The sequence below is a fragment of the Pagrus pagrus genome (genome assembly GCF_965226575.1).
Source record: "Pagrus pagrus genome assembly, chromosome: 7".
Lineage (NCBI taxonomy): Eukaryota > Metazoa > Chordata > Actinopteri > Spariformes > Sparidae > Pagrus > Pagrus pagrus.
Window position 1 is genome coordinate 10,620,859 of NC_140191.1, and position 20,087 is coordinate 10,640,945.

The window sequence follows — 20,087 nt, forward strand, 5'->3', positions numbered from 1 at the left end:
TCAGCAGACAGCCGTGCGCATCCCTGCAGCCATAAAAACGGCCATTTAACATAAAGAGGCACTATGATGCCTCTGTGTGCGCCTGCATGGATAAATTAATGGGTAGTAGATAGTGAAAGGGCCAAACAGACAGCCAAATGTACACTCTGCGCCACTGGACAGACAAGCACATTCAGACACACACGCCGCTACTGTTTGTTGACCTGAAAGACAACCATTGTCACTTCCATCCACACACACACACACACACACATCTCTAACCTTCACAAAATAGTATGCAAAATATGCAGACACTGATCCCACACTGACACACACTCATTCTAAGCGAGGGGAGGGTGGCCAGGGTTATATAAACAAGTGGTGGACAGAAAACGGATAGACAGATGGATGTGAACAACACCGACACCGCATTGGGATTAAGGCAATTTTCATACATCGACAGGGAAAGAAGTGAAAGGAGGACAAGCGTGCGGGAACTAACTAGCTGCTACGGATTGACCGGAGGACTGGAGGAAGAGGAGGGAGAAAGAGGGCAGAACGGATAAACTAAACACAATTTGAGGGGATCAATTTGAACAAGTGAATAGACTTTGTTTCCGTCTGTCTGCTGCCAGTACCCCCAGACTTGCCAGACCCGAGTTTCTGGTGCACACCAACGCAGAGTAATTTTCTCAGCGTCAGCCAGTTGACCGGTGAAGTCGGCGCCGTGGGGAAGATTGGCGATGATCCGCTTTCGGCTTTGCCAGAAGTGTCAGGGCCGTCGCCGTTAGAGCTCATTGTGTTTGCGGTGCCACAGAGAGCGAGGGAGACGGACAGAGAGGGAGCGAGCGAGAGAGTGAGAGCGGGCAGTGTGTAGTAATCTAAGGATGACACCCGCACTTTACTCCATCAGATAGTGCTCAGTGAGGTGTGCGGTGCAGCTCGTCACGCTTTGTCTCTGCACCGCAAACACACACACACTCATATTAAACACATACAAAACACACGGGAGCTACACACTCTGAGTGCGACGATGCATTAGGTCCTGACAATCAGCGGGACTCTGTCCGGGCCTTAAGCAGAGCGGGCTTTTAGATCGGTGTGTACGAGCGAGTGTGTATCTGGAGTGCAAACAGGCACCGACTGTACCCAGTGAAGCATGCTGGAAAGGAAGAGTTAGGCAGGTCGATGCTGCACGATTATACTGTCTGATAGCCTGTGATTATTCTGAAGAGTCTCAAATTACCGGGTAAAATCACTGTCCATTTACACTACAGTGTATACATGATAGCATATCGAAAGAGCTCTAGCATTGAAGCGAATAATGGTAGATACCTTGTGAGAATAAATGTGCAAGTCTCTCGGGTAGAATCGCAGACCAAAAAGTGTAATATCTGAAACTAAAGCGTCTGACTGCAGCTCTCTTGCAAGTTGGTTATTCTACACAGGGCAAGCACCTCCACTCTCTGTCTTTATAGAGCGGCACTCAAGCTCAATGGATTTTATTTAACCTTAGCTATCTCCAGATGAGTTGCAAGATAGTGTCTCCGTCTCTCCAGAGGCCTGGTCGGTACGGTTATAGCTCAAAGGAACATTGACTTCTGCCTGCCGATTTGTCGGGTGAGAAGTGCAGAATATCTTGTTTGACTCATTAAAACACAATCTGTTGGAGAATGAGCATTGTTGGCCTAGATTTTACTTTCCTCAGGGGCACGGCAATGTAGGTAGCTCTATTTCAGAAGTTAGCATTCAGCCGGCATCCGCGGATAAACTTGACTCGCTTTGGTATACAGTCTCTCAGCCCGTATCTGAATGAAATATAGTATTATTGATGTTTTCTGTTCCTTGGAGTGGTGCGGTTTGACCTACAGGAGAAGAGCAGTGCGTTGTGCTGGTTAATTGTGTGGCTGATTGTTAGGCTGTCCGCTGCTCAGAATTAGCTCCTGAGTTTGACACTGCAGTGTGCAGTTGGCGAGGTGCTAATTGACCAGTTGCTCATACAGTTAATTGCATAGCTGCCATTATCGAAGGCGCTTACTGGGAGAGGACACAGTGCTGCAGGTCTACTTTGGTCGCTTTTAGTATCGTTTTTTCTGGTTTATCGATTGGAGAGTCTTGGGCTTCGGTCTCAGGAGGCTCGGAGCTCGGTGGCAGAAAATAGCTAGCCTAGCAGTGTTTGCTTTGTTGTCCTTTCGCTTAGACAAGGACTGAGCTCTAATACCACTTTAAGCCTCTGCCCTGTATGGATTTGAGACATTGCATGTCGTACGTTTTTTTTCCTAAGCAGCACAAGGTGCTAAAGTCAACAGTAGAACTTTTTGTTACCCGCAGCTCATCTCTGTGTGCACTGTGATATAGTGTGTAAATTGTTAGCTCTGTCAGTGCCCTGAGCTCTGGCCAAACTTCTGTGTATTGCGTGCGAGCCCCGGCCTCTATTCAGCTCTCGGAGACTTAGCAGCTAAAGCAGTGTCTTTGCATGTGTTGTGATGCAGTGCAGCACAAGAGAGTCCTTTCTGTAAGTGTTGTCCTCAAACAACAACTTCTGTCTGATTGCGCTGAAGTAAAGCTGGGCCGTTAGCGTGCGCACGTGTCTGCAGCATTGCAGTTGGGAACAAATCGCAAATGTGTGTGTGTTTGTGTGTGGACTAGTTTGTCTGTAGCAGTGCAGGCAGGGTCACAGAGGAACCATTGATCAAACGTGCACATCGACGCACACGTTCACACATACACACACAGCTTCTCAATACACAATGAGGCCTGTCCGGAGCTCTGTCCTCTGCCGCCTCCTCCCTGCCCCCTTCTCCCTGGCCCTTCGCAGCCTGGTCCTGGTCCTGCTCTGCATCACTCGTAAGTCATGCACGCATGAATACTCAAATGTACAAACACACGCACAGAGATTAAATGAGACGTGCAGTATCGATTCTAGACTGAAACTCAGGTGTCATTACACACCAAATAAATCAGGGAAACAAGCACATAATGTTCACATGTCATTTCATATTGCAGTCAGGATGTGGCATTTTACTATAAGCACAAGCTCCTTGTTGTTTTAATTGTTCTTATGCGGATCTACTCTTTAAACGCTGCAATGTGGTGGCCGTCTTCCACCAAAAGAGAACGCAATTGTGAATATGACACTAATTGGTGTAAATTGATCCAGAATGAGATCCAGCGTGGTGCCCGGCACAAGGGACCAAGGGAGGAATGGCTCACGAAGGAATCAGGAAATGAGAGCGTCAGATTTGAATTGTTGAAAATGCTGGTAATTAAGTTAGGATTGGTAATTAAGATGAGGACGAGAGAGAGTACGAAGACAGGAGCATATGCCCTTGAGGTGAAAGTGTGGGGGAATGTGAATCAGGGCGGAGAAAGAGAGTGGACGGACAGACCTGAACGAACAGAAAGAAAGGGAGATATAAGAAGGGGGCCAAAGCCTTTTTCTCAGCTTTCCTCTGAAGAACCTAATAAAGGAAAGTTGGACCCCAGAGTGGGAGAGATATGGCGAGCCGAATGGAGAGGTTGTCGAATAGAAAGAGAATGGGGGGGAGGGTGGAGGGGCAGTGGAGTGCAAGAGACCAATATATATTGAGAGAGAGAAGGACTGACACAAGGAATAAAGAACCTGGCCAGATAGACATGAGTGCTGTGTGTGAGGGAGGGAGCAGAGGAGGCAGAAAAAAAGAGAAATGGCATGAAGAGATGGAGAACAACGCAGTCTGTGTGTGTGCGAGAAAGACAGAGATGCAGGGGAGGGGTACAAAGATAACACAAGAGACGAGGCCTCAAAGGAGATTCGAAGCCAAGAGTCACGAGACTGATTGAACACAAGGTAGAGATGGCGAGGAAAAGCAGTATACAAAGAGGAGAGGGCTCAGTGGCAGAGTTGCTGGGTGCTATTAATACCTCCTGTCGTTATTATTGTTATGCGTGTAATACAGGAAGATTTTCTGTCCCGGCTGCTCGATGGTAAACAAGTGCTGTGCCGCTGTGTGCAGCGCCTTCCGCTCAGCGCCAGATGAAATCTCAATGCAGTGGCTTTTTTTTTAATTTTTTTTTTTTTGCATATTACATCAACAGAAGGACAATGTGTTTTGTGGTTTGTTGAGGGGGGTGCAGGGTTGGGGTGACAATAGGCGAATGAGGGATACAGCGAAAGGCCGAGTTTGTGTCTTGGCAGTCAGCATGGTTATGTAATTCATGCCAGTAGGGCAGTTTTTGTTGGGCCTTGAATGTTTGCATAAATACGCTCTCTCGTACACTATTTCAGACACACACTCCTGCTCTTAAATGCATGCACACACACCCGTGCGATACACTCATCGGCATCACACGCGCAAAGATACACACCGAAAGGGAAGACAGCCATGTGCTGGATTTCGAAGGGGTGTTAAGACCAGTGCTTTTGGCTGTGGTGAATCTCCAGTGTGGTGGCCGTCGCGTAATAGCCCTGTAAATTTCCTTTAAGCCGCTGTTGGGCGTGTGTGTGGTGGGCCATTGTCGCGGGGTTGTTGGGGCTGTGACAGACCCAGGCCGTAAAGCGCCGCACAGCAGATAGAGCTAACCAGCTTTGGCTGTCAGAAAGAGAGACGAGAGGAGAAAGGGAAAAGAGGGAGGAAGACGGCGGTCTGTGAAGGGTAAGAAGAGGTGAACGAGAGAGCAGAAAGAGTAATGGGATGGGTGGACGGGAGGAGAGGAGAGCGCTCAGGGAGATGCGCTGCAGCGGGAGAGGGGAAAGGAGGATGGGGGAAAGAGAGGTGATTGAAATACGCCAAAGGGCTGGAGAGACATAAAGACACGAAGGTCAAAACGAGAGAGATGCGGGAGGCAGCGCGGAGAGGAAGGGAGAAGGTAACAGGATGACAAGGGTGCAGGTGATGAGGGTGAGAAGACAAAAGATTTCAGTGCCGAGGATGGAGGCCAGTGAAGTCCGAGTGTTAAAAAACAGGATGTGAAATATATAAATAAGTGAAAGAAGATGTTTCTAATGAGAGGTCAAGAGTGAAAAGAGACAATTTTATGCTGATTTTGCTGATTAGCAGTGCAGTGCTCACAGTACACCAGTGGGTGATGGAGAGAGAGAGTTGGATGAGAGAGGGTCTGAAGTTCCTGCCAAAGACAGAGAGAAAGATTAAGAAAGAAAGACGGAGAGAGAGAGAAAGGAGAGGGATAGAAATTAGAGGGAGACAGAGGCCTGAGCTATATGACTGGCAATTAAAAGAAGCGAAAGCAGAGAAGAAGATGAAAGAGGGACGAAAAACTAGGATACTCAGTCTCCAGCTCCACTCATTTGTTTTGTCCTCTTGTCCCATTCCCTCCTCTCACTTTCTCCCGTCTTTTTCCTTTGCTCCCTCTCTTCCGGCACACTATAAAAACAGCGCGATTATGCCGCAGACTTGAGCTGCAGAACAAATCACATTTAGCGAAGGAGAGTGTGGAGATGGAACCAGCAGAGAGGCAGGAAAAGATTCCCACTGAGTCACAGAAAGAGAAAGAACCAGCGAGAGAGAGAGAGAGAGAGAGATTGCAAGGGGAATGAAAGCCTATTGCAGCTTGGAAAGAAACTATTGCGAGGGTGGGGGGGCAAGAGGAAAGGAAGAGAAGGAGTGAAGACACGGCAGCTATTGGGGGAGAGAAAGAAAGAGTTGCAACAATCCTCCCGAGGCCCAGGAGAGAAGGAGAGGAGAGGAGAGGGGATCTTTAGGACAGCGCTGATGAGGGAGATGAATGATGAACGATGCAATAAAAGATAAGGGGGGAGGAAGACAAGAAGGGAGGAAAGATGGGCTGGTGAATGGGGGAGGTATCGAGGATTAGATCAGGCAGAAGGTGGGGAGGAGAGAGGGATGGAGAGACTGCGGGTTTAAGTAAAAGGAGAAAGAGGGTGATGGCGAGAAAAAGATTAGACATGAAGGCAACCGGAGGAGAGAATTATAAGTTGTGGACTACGGGGAGGGGGAGGTGGGTCGCTCAGAAAAAATTAGAAGAGGAGCGAAGTGGAGGAGAGGAGAGGGGAGAAAAGGAGGACAGGAGAAAGCGACAGAATGAAGGTAATGAGAGAGAGATTTGTAAAGGATTATGTATTATTTATAGAGGGAGCATCTTTTTTTTTTTTCTTTGCACTGGCTTTGATTGGCAGAGTTCTGGCTCCCTGAGAGATGGAGTGATAATTTTAGACTGAGAAAAGAGAGGTGGGGGGGGGGAAACGAGGGGGTGGTGGTGGTGAAGGGTTGTGGGTCTGCAGAGGGAGGTATGGAGGAGTAGAACCTCAAAGTCAGCTATTTCATGGAGTCAGTATAACTGCAAAACTCTGTGATTAACCTGGAGCAAGTGTGTGCACGTACGCGCATGCAGTATCGGCCACGCACACATACACGCATAGACACACACACACACACACACACACACACGAAAACATAAACATTGCAAACTGCATTTGCATGCATACTGTGGAGACCGGCTCGCCTCGCAGACTCGGGGGGATCGCAGGAAAAATGTACATCCAGATGGGAAGAGATGGAGGAGTTGCCAACGGACGACCCCATAAGAGCGGGAGCTATGAGCTGCTGTTATTGCTTTAATTAAGGCAGTAATAACATAAGGGGTTGTGCATTGTAGTCTCCTGCATCGATTCCCTTGTAAGACCGTGGCCAGCATGCAAAGAAAACACAAGCTCTTGGCCCCCGTCCAATTGAAAGATAATGAGAGATAATGAATAGGGAGACAGTGACTGCACTGCTTCAAGGATACATGGGGGCTTGTATGGGGGCAAATGGAGACAGCTCATCTCTTATGTGGCTTGTCTTTTTTGTCCTGTCGCTTCCTCTCTTCACTCTCAGAGACACGGAGAGAAAGAAGTAGTGGCGGTGGTGGAGGTGGAGGGAGGGGAAGGGGGAGTGAAATCGAGGGAGAGAGGCGCAGCGAGGCGGTAATTCAGCCGGCTAACCCTGCACCAGTGAGGCAGTTTCTAGAATTTACCGTGACCAAGGGTGAGCCAGCAGTCCACCTGGCTGCCTCCCAAATCCCCCTCTTTTAACTCTCCACACCTCCCTTCATCCCCTCCCCTCTGTCCCCTCTATCCTCAGCCTCCCTTGGCTTATAACTCAACCCCATTGCGGGACCATTAGGACAGGCCCCTGAACAGCCTTGTCTTATGAATTTGCACGCCTATTATTTATTTATTTGTTTATGTATTTTGAAATGATGGCCCTTCTCCGATCTCTATTGCCGTAGTAAATAAAGGCTCCTTTTATTTCAGGGCCCTGACAGCGGGGGGAACAGGCATTTGAAATGATGAGAGGCACCAATTCACTGCTATGAAATACTGCCCCCGCTTGGCTGGAGAGAGAAGTGATTGTTTTTGTTCCCCCCTCCTGTTTTATTTAAACCGTTGATCACGGCCGTCAGAGCTCCACCATGGAATCGATTGCTCTTCAGCATTTTCTCTTAATATGATACGACTTGCAGGGTTTTTATTATGGGCGCAGATTTTAATGGGGCCAGAATAATACCACTGTCACAGATGTTGATTCCCTCCCTCCTCCTCCTCATTCCCTCTCTGTACTGTACTCTGCTGGTGATCTGAAGCTCAGGGTCACAGCCTTCATGTGTGAAGCCTATAAAAACCTCCAGTCAAACTAAAGTGCTGCACCCAGCTGGGTTATGAGCAGCAGTGGGAGAACATGCGTCATCTTTTCGTAGCTATATTTTGTCCAGCCCCTGCCAGCTGCATTATTATACCCAAAACCATCACTTCCTAACTCCCTGCTATCATTTCCTGGTTAGAGCCTGCACTCCCCCCACCATCTCTCCAATGCCTCTGTTCTCTTTGCCCAGATTGATCATCCACCAGCAAGCCAGCAGGTGCTTCTGGGCGGCATCTCTCAGCAGGCGACGGCGGATGCCAGCCGCTCCGCTCGCAAACAGCGGTTAACGATTTTTTATTTTTATTTTTCTATGTCGCTTTTCTTTGCGCTTTACTGCTACGCCACTGCCGCTAATTTCCTTTGAAGGGGTGACAGCTGTCAGGAGAAATGGGTGCACAAATGGACGGCTAATTAGTCTTTCTGGCCTCCTCCCAGGAGCAAACTTTTGACCGCCTTCTTTGTCTGTCACTCTCGCACTCCGAGCACTTTTTCTCTGTTAGTTCTGGTGGGTCAGTAATCACACACAGGCACTGCACCGACTTAGTCAGGATGCACAGCAGCACTATTACCATTAACTCTGTTTAAAACAATGGCGGCCTAGCCCGGTTGCCACGGTGATGAGTAATAACAGCCATTAGAAAAATAATTGGGATGGCGGTGGCAGGCCCTGATGCCCCCCGATATGAATCACAATATTGATGCGGAGAATGGGAGCAATAATGACTACAATTAGTGGTAATTGTCAAGATTTTTTTCGCTGTTCCATGGCGTATTAGAGTCCCCTTTGTCTTTATCCCCTCTTGGTTTCTTTCCGTCTTCAGTTCAATATCCACTGTGTCTCTCTGTTTCCCCTGATGTGATGAATATGTAGGCTTTGAGTATTTCATTAAAAGAGATTAAAATCGAGGGGAGAATTAAATTTGGACCAACTTGGCGGGATCAGATGATGTCAAAGTAGCTTAATTGCAATATGCCAACCCCTGGATATGCTGTGCACGTGCTCACCTATTGTGCATGTGTCCTTGCACACACACATGCACATACACACAGTGTAACTTAGGACACGCTTGGTTGCAGATATAGACATTTATTTTGGCCCAAAGCAGTCAAGTCAGCAGCTCCTGCTATGGCAGCCACCATCTGTTTGTCTCACAACATTTCCTGCCTTCTGAAGGTGTTTTACAGAGCTCCGAGACACAGCTAGACCCAGCAGTGAATATATATATATATATATAGTCCCGCCGTCTTTATCGGCACACCTTATTACCTGATTCATCATCATGCTTTGGTATTGATGTCGTTCTTCCTCTAAATCTTCCCCACGGCCGACACTTTTCCAAGGAGTGAGGGAATGCAAATCGGGATGCAAATTGGTAAATACTAGTTTGCGGAGGCCAGCGAGCTGGTACTCTCTTCAAGGCAATCACACTCCACTCCTGGCTGGAGCCCTATGGCTAATTGCGCATAAATCATTTGAATTCAAACGGCAGAGCTCCGTGTCCATTGTGCTCAGCGGGAGGTGTGACTCAGTCAAGCCGTGTCAACAGCCTGACCCACAAACACACAAGGCGCTCCAATCAGAGCATAATCAACCTCCTCATTACTGACTTTTGGGCTGTCAGCAACATCAAAGAGGCTCCCTGCTGCTTCTCAGCCCCCTCGTCTAAAAATATTGAGTTTAGGCGCCTGACAAGTTTGTTTGGAAGAGGGCGTGTGATAGCTTCGCTCGCATCCGTGCATATTTCTGTGTGCGTGTATGTACGCACTCCTCGTTTGTGAATCGCAGGAGCAAATGCACACACATAAAAGCTCAAACAGGTGTCTGTGTGGATGGGCATGTGCATATGCAAGAGCCAAAGCTGGTGCGTGATCTCCCTAGCATTTCCCAAATACTTGTGATAAGAGCCATTACGTCGAGCTAATGGATTGTAAATCAATTGGTTTAGCGTGCACCTGGATGTGAAATACCATCAAGAATGTGTGTGTTACTGTAAATGCATTCATGGCTGCCACCATGGTCTCACCGCTCCGCATTTTGGCCACAGACTCATGCCTCAGGACTGCAGTTTAAACTATTAATATACGCACAGGTGGTGGCATGGCCGCAGTCCAGCCTGTGATCTGCTCTGAGTGTGTCGGTCTATATGTGGCCGCGCTTGTGTTTATGTGCATCCGTTCGTGTGCGTGTTTGTTCTGCTGATGTGTGCCTCAATTCGAGACCGACAGCCACTTAGAGATTTAATAAGGCATTACGTATTCAAATGTGTGTGTTGGTGCATTCTGCTACTAGCCAGAGGCAACAGGCCTGTTTGTATGTGTGCGTTTATGCACGTAAGAAGATGAATGCCGGTAATTATAATCATCCCTATTATAGGCTAATCGTAAGAACACATTGTTCACAAGGACCCTCTTTTAATTGTTGAGTTCTTCGGTGTCTTTTCTCTCGCCCTCGATCTCTTTATCTCCATCACTATGTCCCCCTCTCCTTTCCTCCTCTTCTTGTTGTGTCCATATGATGAATAGCGAGTAAATGAAGGATGCTTTAAGTGCCTTATTTTGAAAGGTTCTATCTCAAGTGAGGTGCAAATTGAACGCCTCTTTTTCTCCACATCTGTTCCCACTATTTGTCCCTCTCCTCTTCCCTCCATCTCTTTCTCCCATCCTCTGTATCACTATATTAACGCCCGATCTTTCTCTCCCTCAGCCCGTTGTCAGGCGGTGCAGGCGGAGAATGTGACAGTCTTCGAGGGGGGTACGGCCCAGATCTCCTGCCGCCTGCAGAACTACGATGGATCGATCGTGGTCATCCAGAATCCCCGCCGACAGACCCTCTTCTTCAACGGCACACGAGGTGTGTACGTGCGTGCGCGCCTGTCTCTGCAGACAGACCTGATCTATCTGCGTCAATGCTTTTGCCCTCAGTAGCATCTGAAAGCAGCCTTTTAAACACATTAGCAATGACTCACAGACACTTGCACTTTACATTTTTTCTCATTGCAAATGTCCTCGCTTTGCCTTTGAAGCGATTCCACATTAAAAAGTCCGATAACCCCAGAGTTAATTTAGGAGATAGTGTTATTCTCTGCCCTAACAGTGTGGCTGCTTTAACTGTTTTAAAAGCATAGTTCGAAGCTTTCTGCATAATCCACTGTTAACCTCTGATGAGATCAGAACGTATTACAGCTCCTCATTAGAGCCGCGGCCTTGGCAATCACATGTTTTTTTTAAAGGCGGCGTTACGGCAAATTATCATTGTAACCAATATTATAACGAAGGCAGGGTTTATTGAGGGCCTCAGGCTAGGCAAACACTACATGTTTTTCTCTTAACTAATTACTGGAAAAAAGCTGCCACCTTCACCAGATTTTCTGTTTTCTGCTGCTAGGACACCTCTGAGCAAAAGAACAATGATCAAGGATAATAAAATAATGAAATTTGTGTGAGGTAGCTTAATTCAAGCAAAATTTTGCATTGTGTTTTGTGGTGAAGCAATAGTTATTTATGCCCTTTGTAATTTATGTGATAAACTGCTTAGCTCGGGCTTTAGGCGATGGTGTAAAACTTTAGTTTGGAACTGATTGTAATTCGGGGAGAGAGGGTTCATCTGAAATTATTAAAGTAGTTTTGATAGAGCTTGACAACCTAATGAATGCTCATGGTTTTTAAACAATGTATACAGTATGCCAAATGCAGATGCTAGTTGCACCAGTAATTTCACTTTTACACCAAAATTAGTGTTTATATGAAGGTCTTTAAAATGCGAGTAAACTCGCTAAAAATAGGCGTTTGACTCTTTCACACTGGCAGAAGATGATTTTTTTTTCTTGTGTCTCATGCGTCATCACAAACGTGCTACAAAAGGTGAAACAGTAGAAAGCATCACATACTTTGTTTTAAAACGTCTTAATCAATAAAATTCTGAATCAGACACGTCGTTTTTTTTCCGGAGCTGATAACAGAAGATGTTAAGGAGTGGGACATCTCGCTTCTTGTCTAATCCCTGTTGAGAGTCGCACATGCTCAGTAGCGATCATCGGTTACTTTTTTAATATCTTTTACTTCAGTCCATCAGTCGCCCTGAGTTTGAAAGATAGAGAAGTATTAACATGTCCGAATCCTTAACGTCAACACGCGTCATATCATCCGGTGTGACCAGGGGCAAAAATTGACGTCCGGGATAAATACCCGTGACTACTGCAGAGTCAATTGACGTGGGAGTAAATGCCGATTATACACAAGACAAAAGCCAGGTTTCAGTGGGTGTCAGTTGGTATAATTGGCTGTACAAAAATATGTAAATGCCCCAATCTTTCCCCCAGGTCACATGCAAAAAAGCATGCATAAAAACAACTAAAGCACACTGCATGATCAACAAATTCATAGCAAACAAATATTTGGATTTAGTTTGCTTGATTTCATCTAAAAACCACTGACCAATGCAAATTGGCACAGAATTGGCAAACCATAATAAAATCACAAATGAGCCAACTATTGCAGGTAAACAGAGACTCATTAACAGAGGATTTTTTTTTGCGTTTTGAGCTCACAGTGTATTGTGTGCAAGTTATGCAGCACTTTTCACCAGACCATATCAAAAACACGGTTGAAGTGATCCAAAGTAGGAATTGGCTCAAACAGGTGGTGCAGCCGATCGGAAACCCCAAATCCCATTGAAGGGAGCGCTCACTCGCTGCTCAACAGAGCTTGGCATTGTGCAAACTCCTCAGCAGTGTCTTTTATCTACACCCAAAATCTGATCCTCTCAGTTCACTGAATGGTCAGCTCATCCAGTCCCTCCAAAAGTTGTGCTGATCAAAAATCGTTTTGATCAGTTCACATTCTGCAAAGTATTGTTCTGCGGTCGTAATTGTGTGACAGGTGTTCATTTCCCCGGCTTGCTTTAGACTCTCAGAGAGTCTGTTTGCTGAGCTGACTCCACTCAGACTACCTTTTGCTGCATGTTGCTGTGTTCCAAAGCAGCTTACGGGAAACTCGTGCGCAGTATTTTATTTTAATCTCAATATGCTACCGTTGCTCAGGCCATATTTTTGACCTGTCACTCAAGAATCCTTGAATTTAATTGAGCGTCAGGCAGAATTTTCGATTTAAAACGTGACAGATTTTGTATTTTGCCTCGTGACATTGAGCTTGTGCTGCAGCTGCAGTGACTGGTGCCAGCCTCGCATAAACTTGCTGCATATTCATCACCTCTCCAGCATATAAAATGACAAATAAATTCAAGGTCTAGTAGTGTGTTGTAGTAAGTAGGAAGACATCATCCACTCTGGTACTGTGGTTAAAGGAATGGCTTGTGGAAGTGTCAAGAAAATGAATGGCTGCCAGATCCAGTGCTGATTTTCTGTAGTTAACCTTGTAGTTAAATCTCCACATGCTGAAGAGAGGTTAAAAGGACATTCCCGGCAATACTTTCACATCATTAGCCTATAAACTGCGCTCAAGCTGTCGAGGAAGGGCGAGGGCATACTTGAACCTGTGTTTTTTTTACCACGGGACAGAACTTCATAACTCAAGATCTTTCCCGTTTGCAAACATATGGCAGGATATTTTTGTCGGTTGAAGTTTGCACTTGAACACATATTCTAATCTTCTAATCATTACAACTTCCAGCACTTGTAATTACATTGATTTGACAATCAAGACTCCCACACTCCCCCCGGGAACAGTAGCTGAACACAGACTTAAAAATAGTGACGACAGAAGAGCTTCTTTTATCGTTCGCCGCAACGGCGTTCAAATACTTGTATTCGGCGCACATTTTCTTCACTTGTTAGTCACCTCGATCACGGAGCGACCTTAATTGGGCAGTTGAGGTCGCTGCTTTGGGAAACCTGGCTTTCAACTCTCCCCTCAATTCCACCAGATCAGCACTACCGGTAAGTTCCATTAAGTATTTAAACAGAGCCGCCCCGTCTGCTCTCCCATGAGACATGGGCTTGCCCCCTTCGGAAAGCGCGATGAAACCTAATCAGAGCGAGGACGGAGAAGGGGTGTGAAAGCTGGAATGAAAGTGAAAATGAGAAAGAATAAAGAAAAGTGTGGGGGGGAATGAGACAAAAGAGCGGTGGTGGTGGTGGTGGTAGGTGGTTGAGGAGGGGGGTAATAAAAGACACAGCGACAGAGAGAATAAAGAAAGGGAGCCCACAGACACAGCACCGGGAAGTGATCCAAAGGTTAGGCAAGGTATAAAGTATAGATGGCTTCCCGTAACTAATTTGGCTCCCGTAAGCACCGGAAAGCCTCGTTGGGGACATTTTCTGGGAGCGTAAATTACATCTCACTCTGGCTCTCTCTGCCTCCACGTTTGCTCCATCACTCGCTGTAGGCCCCTTCCATTTCTGCCTATTGCCCATCTGCCGCCCAGATATCGGACTAACAAACTGAGTCCTTTCTGTGCCGAGCCATTCCAAACTAACTGCCCAAAAAGACACGCTGCTGCAAGTGCTGCGAATTAGGCTGCCTGTTTTTGCAAGTGAGCGACCAGTCAGGGGTGTGTTTTATGGGATTGTGGGGACTGATAGCTATAACAGAGCGGTGAGACTTACCAAATGGACTCTTTCTCCTCAGTGGTCCATATCGCTCTCTTTCTCCCCCCTATTGGAAACTCTCCTCCGCATGCAAATGAGATAGGACAATAAAGGTGAACTTGGACTTGAACAGAAGTCTGACATTTAGTTGCCATTTAGTGCGGAGAGGGAAAAAAGATTTACCTATCTGTGGGGAATAGCTCTCCAACAATGCTCTTGCTGCCATCCGGTGGAGGGGGAAATTTTGGGGGTGGGGCGGAGAGATTAGTTTGGTGTACTTCCAGGAAGAGTGGACTTACTCCATCGCTCCAGGCCGCTCTCTCTGACATCCCTGTGGATTTCTGTCTCTATCCATATTATTTTTGTCCCGCCTGCCGCATTATGTGGCGATATTAGACTATTTCTCTCGTTCTTCCTCCCTCATCCGCTCTCCCTCTCCCTGCACATGCACACGCACAAAGCCAATATCTATACTGTAGTGTCTGTTTTGTGATGAATTATGCCGCGAGATGGCCGGTTGTTACATCAGGGAAGTGTCTGCTGTGAGCCAAAGCCAACACAAAAGGAGGGCAGAGAGGAGCCGAAATAAAATAGAGACGGAGGGTGAGGGAGAGGTTTCACAGTCAAGTCGATACAAAGTGAGTCTTAAATGAGAATCTATGGACATCGAGCCACTGTCACCCGCAGACTGTTATTAGCGTTATTTGTTATTATCAGCATTTTTCTCGCCATTGATTCCGCTCTTTTTTATTTTTCGGTAACAAAAGGAACACTATTCCATGTTCGCCTCTCCGCTTCCTCCCTCTCACTGTGCCGTCCTTTCTTTTCTCCCTTTGTGCACCATGTATTGTAGCTCATTGGCCTGAGGTCCAGGATTGGCTGTAAGAATTAAGTCTTTAGAAAGCCGACCCATTTTTACTCTTCATTTTCAATCTTTGGTTATTTTCCATGCTGAATTGCAGTGTTTACGCCGTGCCCAATTGTATTATTTAGCCTGTCTCTCACTGACTCACTCAAAGGGCAGCGCCACTCAATTTAATAACATTCCCAAAATAATTTTCGGTTGTGCAATCAGCTTTATTTCCATAGCACTTTTCAAAAGTGTTACCGGGTGCTTCACAGCAAGTAAAACAATAATGATTAAAAAGCTAATAAGTTTAACAATAAAAATGCCGGGCACTAATTAGGAATGGGCTTGGAGAGGCATAAAGCGAGTAGTTACAAAGGGAATGAATGAATACAAACCTTTCGCTCAAAGCTGGAAATGAGAGAACCAAGACATCTGTTTCGTTGTATCAATGTACAGCCCGGAGCCGCTCCATCGAGACCGGCTTTGCAAACTCCCTCTGAACTTTTTATATCAAACCGAGCTTTAGATTTAGCAGCACTATCAATTCCAGAGCAGAAAATCGACTTGGGTGCTGTCAGAGCCACTATTTCTCCCATGTTTTGCAATTTTTTCCGCTGCAGAGCTGTCCACGGGAGTGACATCACAAATTAGAAGGCGGTGAAAACCCTGGTCTCGTTCCAGGCCGTGGGAGATAGAGCTGACTGTTTGCTAATACAGAGCAAACTATCTTGGGGCTAAAGAAATAACTGATTCCAAAGCTTAGAATGGCGCGCTGCTCGATTGAAGCAGCCCTTGTTTCTCTTGCGTGGTTTGCCAATTGCAAAGAGGCATTATATATTAAAGACATTAATTAGAAAGCATGCGTGGTGTTATTGATGCAAAGTGCCTGCGACCAGGGCCAGCCAATGTCAGAGCAGCACAACCACAGTGCAATCACTTCCAGCCCAACAGCTCTGGACCTCTACTTCAAATAACCTGCACCCTTATCGGCAAAGAAAAGTGAAAGCAATTGCAGCAACTGTCACTTTGTTGGCCCACAAGTTGCAACACCAGCGAACCTACATCTACAGGTCTGAACTGCTGTTATTTTACTTCCTCCTGGGTGGTACAGGTTCACACTAGCCTGGCTCCAGACCTCTGAATTGCTGGCCACATGGAGGGTTTGTCCAGCAATTCAACTGGAGTCTAGTGTTGACTCTGACAGTTGTTTCCCTGGTTAGAAAAATAATCTATTAGTCAATGACTCTGGCACAGGGAAAATGCCAAAAGTAAGACTGGTGAGGGGCCGGATGTCTATGTCAAAGCCAGGAACCGATTTAGTCTCTGATGAGACAGAGGTAGTTAATAATAGACCGACAGAATCTCTTCCTTCCCGGCCAACAACAGACCTTGATTGACTGTTGTTTGAACATCCAATCAAGTTGTCCTGTTATGGTTTAAAAATAGTTGCAAAGTGGAAGCTGTGCCGTCATCCGGATCAGCCTGTCCGTCAGTTGGACATCCTCCCTGACGTGATGTCGCCGTGAACTCTTTTCTACTAAAGCTTTCAGCAGCTTTATACATTAAAAAAAGTAATGTGTCATCTACATCTACGTCTGAATACATCAACAATGACTTACACAGAACTCTCGTCTTCTCGAAGTCCTGTGCCTAACCCACTCAGCTACCACAACCTGTTCGCTACTGCGACTTCGTAGCTGTTTATACTAGGTTACCTGTCTCTGTGGCAAGGAGCCCTGAAGTCAACCTTCTCCCATGTGTGATCGATGACAGCCTAGATAATGATTTTGACCCTTATCTACACCACAGGCTTAAAGTGATGAGCCTGGAGAAATCTAACTTACATGTAGATCTACATAAACGGCATAGACCGCATAAAGCGTTATTGGATGTTATAACCACGTTTAAGTACTGGCGTTGGCATTGGCAACGTCATAATTCCTGCTGTTCCAGCACCTTCATTGCAACTGACCAATCAAGCTGAAGTTATAGCCTTGTGACTGATGTTTGTGTCGTTCCTGAAACATCATAATTAATGTCATCTTAGCTGCTCTTCAAGTGCTACTTCAACTAGAGGCTGGAGACCATCATATTTAAAAAGACAGCAGCGAGATGATAGGCTAACGGTGAAGGTGTGTCGCTGTGCTATTGGATCGATGTGCCCGGCCGATGTGAACGAACACAGATAATGACAGCCCAATTATGAGTGAGCATGAGAGAGAGGAGTAAATGAAAGGATGGTGTGAGAATTTAAAATAGGGACTGAGAAAGAGTAGCTTTCCTGTCTGAACTTTCGCTCGAGCCTCATATATTAAAGGATGAGCTATAAACCAAAGTGGCCCAGGTTCAATCCCAGTCTGGGCCCTTTGCCATGTCGTCTCTCTCTCACCTGTCACTGTCCAGATAAAGGGATAAAAGCCACAGAATAAAAATGATAATAATTCACTTCGGTCTGATTATCTATCTCGGGTCGCGTAGGTAAAAACAGTCTGTAATTGACCAGCCTGCCAACTGTGAAAAAGTGCATTTGTTAGTGAGGTACAGACCTGCTCCCTGAGGAGCCTCTCCTCTGAAAACAAATTCAAAATAAAGCAAGCAAACGTCTGCCAGTGAAATGGGTTTAAAGAAGTTCTTTAATATGGCACTCACTTTGACAGTCTTATCTGTGTGTGCATGTGTGTGTGTGTGTGTGTGTGTGTGTGTGTGTGGTGTATATCAAGCAAGCAAAGCACCGTGACAAAAACACTTCTTAATGCTCTGTGTCAGTTACATCGAGGCAGAATAAAAGAAGTTCTGTTGTTTTTTTTCCTCCCTTTGTTTTTACTTTGACTCTTTATTTATATGAATACAGTGTGTGATATTTATTGGTATTCAGTCTCACTTCACAGACAGATTGTGATTTTTCCACCACTGATTGATGGACTCACCTTCCCTCTTCTTGTCCTTGCCACTCTTCCTGCCACTTACCCCCCATCTTCTCTCCCGTCGCACCTCCCCACCTTTTCCCCCTCCCATCTTGTCTTCCTCCCTCCACTACCCTAATCCCACGCTGTCTCTCTTCCGCCCCTCTCTCCATCATCTCCACCCAACCCTCCAGCCCTGAAGGACGACCGTTTCCAGATGGTGCTCTTCACGCCACGGCTGGTGCGCATCACATTGACCAACGTCAGCGTGTCGGATGAGGGCGGATACTTCTGCCAGCTCTACACGGACTCCACGCACCACCAGGTGGCCACGCTGTCTGTGCTGGTGCCCCCGGAGACGCCCACGGTGGAGGTGAAGCAGGAGGCCGTGGAGGGCGGCGAGGTGGAGCTTACCTGTGTGTCGCCGCGCAGCAAGCCGGCCGCCACCCTCCGCTGGGTTCGTAATGGCAGGGAGATACCAGGTACCTGCTGATTGACTGACAGATGGATGGTTTGATGATTATGGGAGATAAATGAGGAAATTAAGGGGGAGGTGAAGTGGAATGGGTGGATGATATCAGACTGAGTGCTGAATAAAAGAAGGATGGATGGATGGGTGATTGATGGGTTGACAGAGGGAATGGCAGATCGATCAGGTGATGGGATCAGGTGAAGATGGATGGATGGATAAATGGGGAAAAAAATGTAGGTTTTGGCTGCAGGGCTCCCAAATCTCTCCCTCCTCCTTTTTCCTTCTGTTCTTTGTAGTGATGGAATGTAACTAAGTACATTTACTTTAGTACTACCATTAAGTACAATTTTGAGGTACTGTACTTGTTACTCTTTACTCAACTATATTTATTTGATATCTTTAGTTACTAGTTACTTTACAGATTACATGCTGCATCACAGCCAAAGTAGTTTTAAAATTGGTTTATTTTATCAACAATCAGAAAACAAACAAACAAAAAAACATCCATTCGACCCATAGTACAGTATGTATGTATCTTTTACTTTTACTTGTACTTTTGATACTTGAGTATATTTAACATCAGATACTGATATTTTACAACACTGTAAGTTTATCTAAAATCTTAAAAGTAATCTTAAAAGTTAATAGTAACTAAAGCTGTGAGATAAATGTAGTGGAGTAAAAAGTACAATATTTAGCTCTGAGGTGTAATTGAGTAGAGGTATAAAGTTTCATAAAATGGAAATACTCAAGTAAAGCACCTTGAATTTGTACCTGTACAGTACTCAAGTAAATGTACTTTGTTACTTTACTACGTCATTTTTGAAAAAACTAAAATACAGTGTTTAGAACTTGTTTGTTGAGTTTTCTGTTTGCTGTTTCCACTCATGGCATGTAATTGAGTACATGTACTCAAGTACTGTACTTCATCATCCATCTCCTGCTGCTTTATACTTCCACTCCACTACATGGTAGAGGTACATATTGTACTTTTTACTCAGTACATGTATTTGTTACTTAAGATTACATGCTGCATCAGAGACAAATATGAGTAGAGTTTTCTTTGACTTTTGCTACTTAAGTACATTTAATATCAGATACTCTAAGACCTTTACGTCCCCTTCATACGGGCGACCTTCACTTTTACCAAAGTAATACTTTAACACGATATCTTGACTTTTGCTCAAGTATGATTTTTGAGTACTTTTTTTCCAACACTGGTTGTTTTGTAATATTTATAGGCAGCGATCTAGCTTCAAATGATCAAACACACTTTTGGAGATGTGACTTTTCCGTCTCCGTTCCTTCGGCGGAGAGTCACAAGTTCACGGGAGATGTTTACATCTACATGTGTTGATCTTTGTGTCGAGTAGACAGCCAGTATTTGAAAGATTTCGCTGCTTCTCTGTCTAAATATGTCCACTCATCAAACTCTTTCCCAATCAAAGCAGATGCACATCTCCCCCTCTCTCCATATACATCCCCGTGCTCTCTCTTCAAAATTCAGATTCATTTTATTTGCACATAATCTCACAAGTGCACCATAACATGAAAGCACAGATGCTTCGTACGCTCCAGTTTTCCTGCTCCTCCCGCTCCACCTCCTTTTCAAACACTCGCACAAAGGCTCTCTTTTTAATTCACCATCGTCTCTCTCTTCTCCTTCGCTTCTGCTGATTCTGTGAGCCCCTCCAT

The 20,087-nt window shown here is 45.7% G+C and overlaps 1 protein-coding gene across 6 annotated transcripts in view; it reads left to right on the top strand.

Moving 5' to 3' along the window:
• The window catches only part of cadm4 (cell adhesion molecule 4), a 166,446-nt gene that overhangs the window by 120,214 nt on the left and 26,145 nt on the right, over positions 1–20,087 (top strand). For 2 of the 6 annotated variants that reach the window (XM_084358679.1, XM_084358682.1), the window contains exons 1-3: positions 368–2,826; positions 10,327–10,473; positions 18,115–18,402. In XM_084358679.1, coding sequence (XP_084214805.1) covers positions 2,730–2,826; positions 10,327–10,473; positions 18,115–18,402 — 532 coding nt within the window. In that variant the 5' untranslated portion in view covers positions 368–2,729. Of the gene's footprint in view, positions 1–367; positions 2,827–10,326; positions 10,474–18,114; positions 18,403–20,087 lie in introns of those variants that run through there. The other 4 variants (XM_084358677.1, XM_084358681.1, XM_084358680.1 and 1 more) reach the window with 3 other exon arrangements.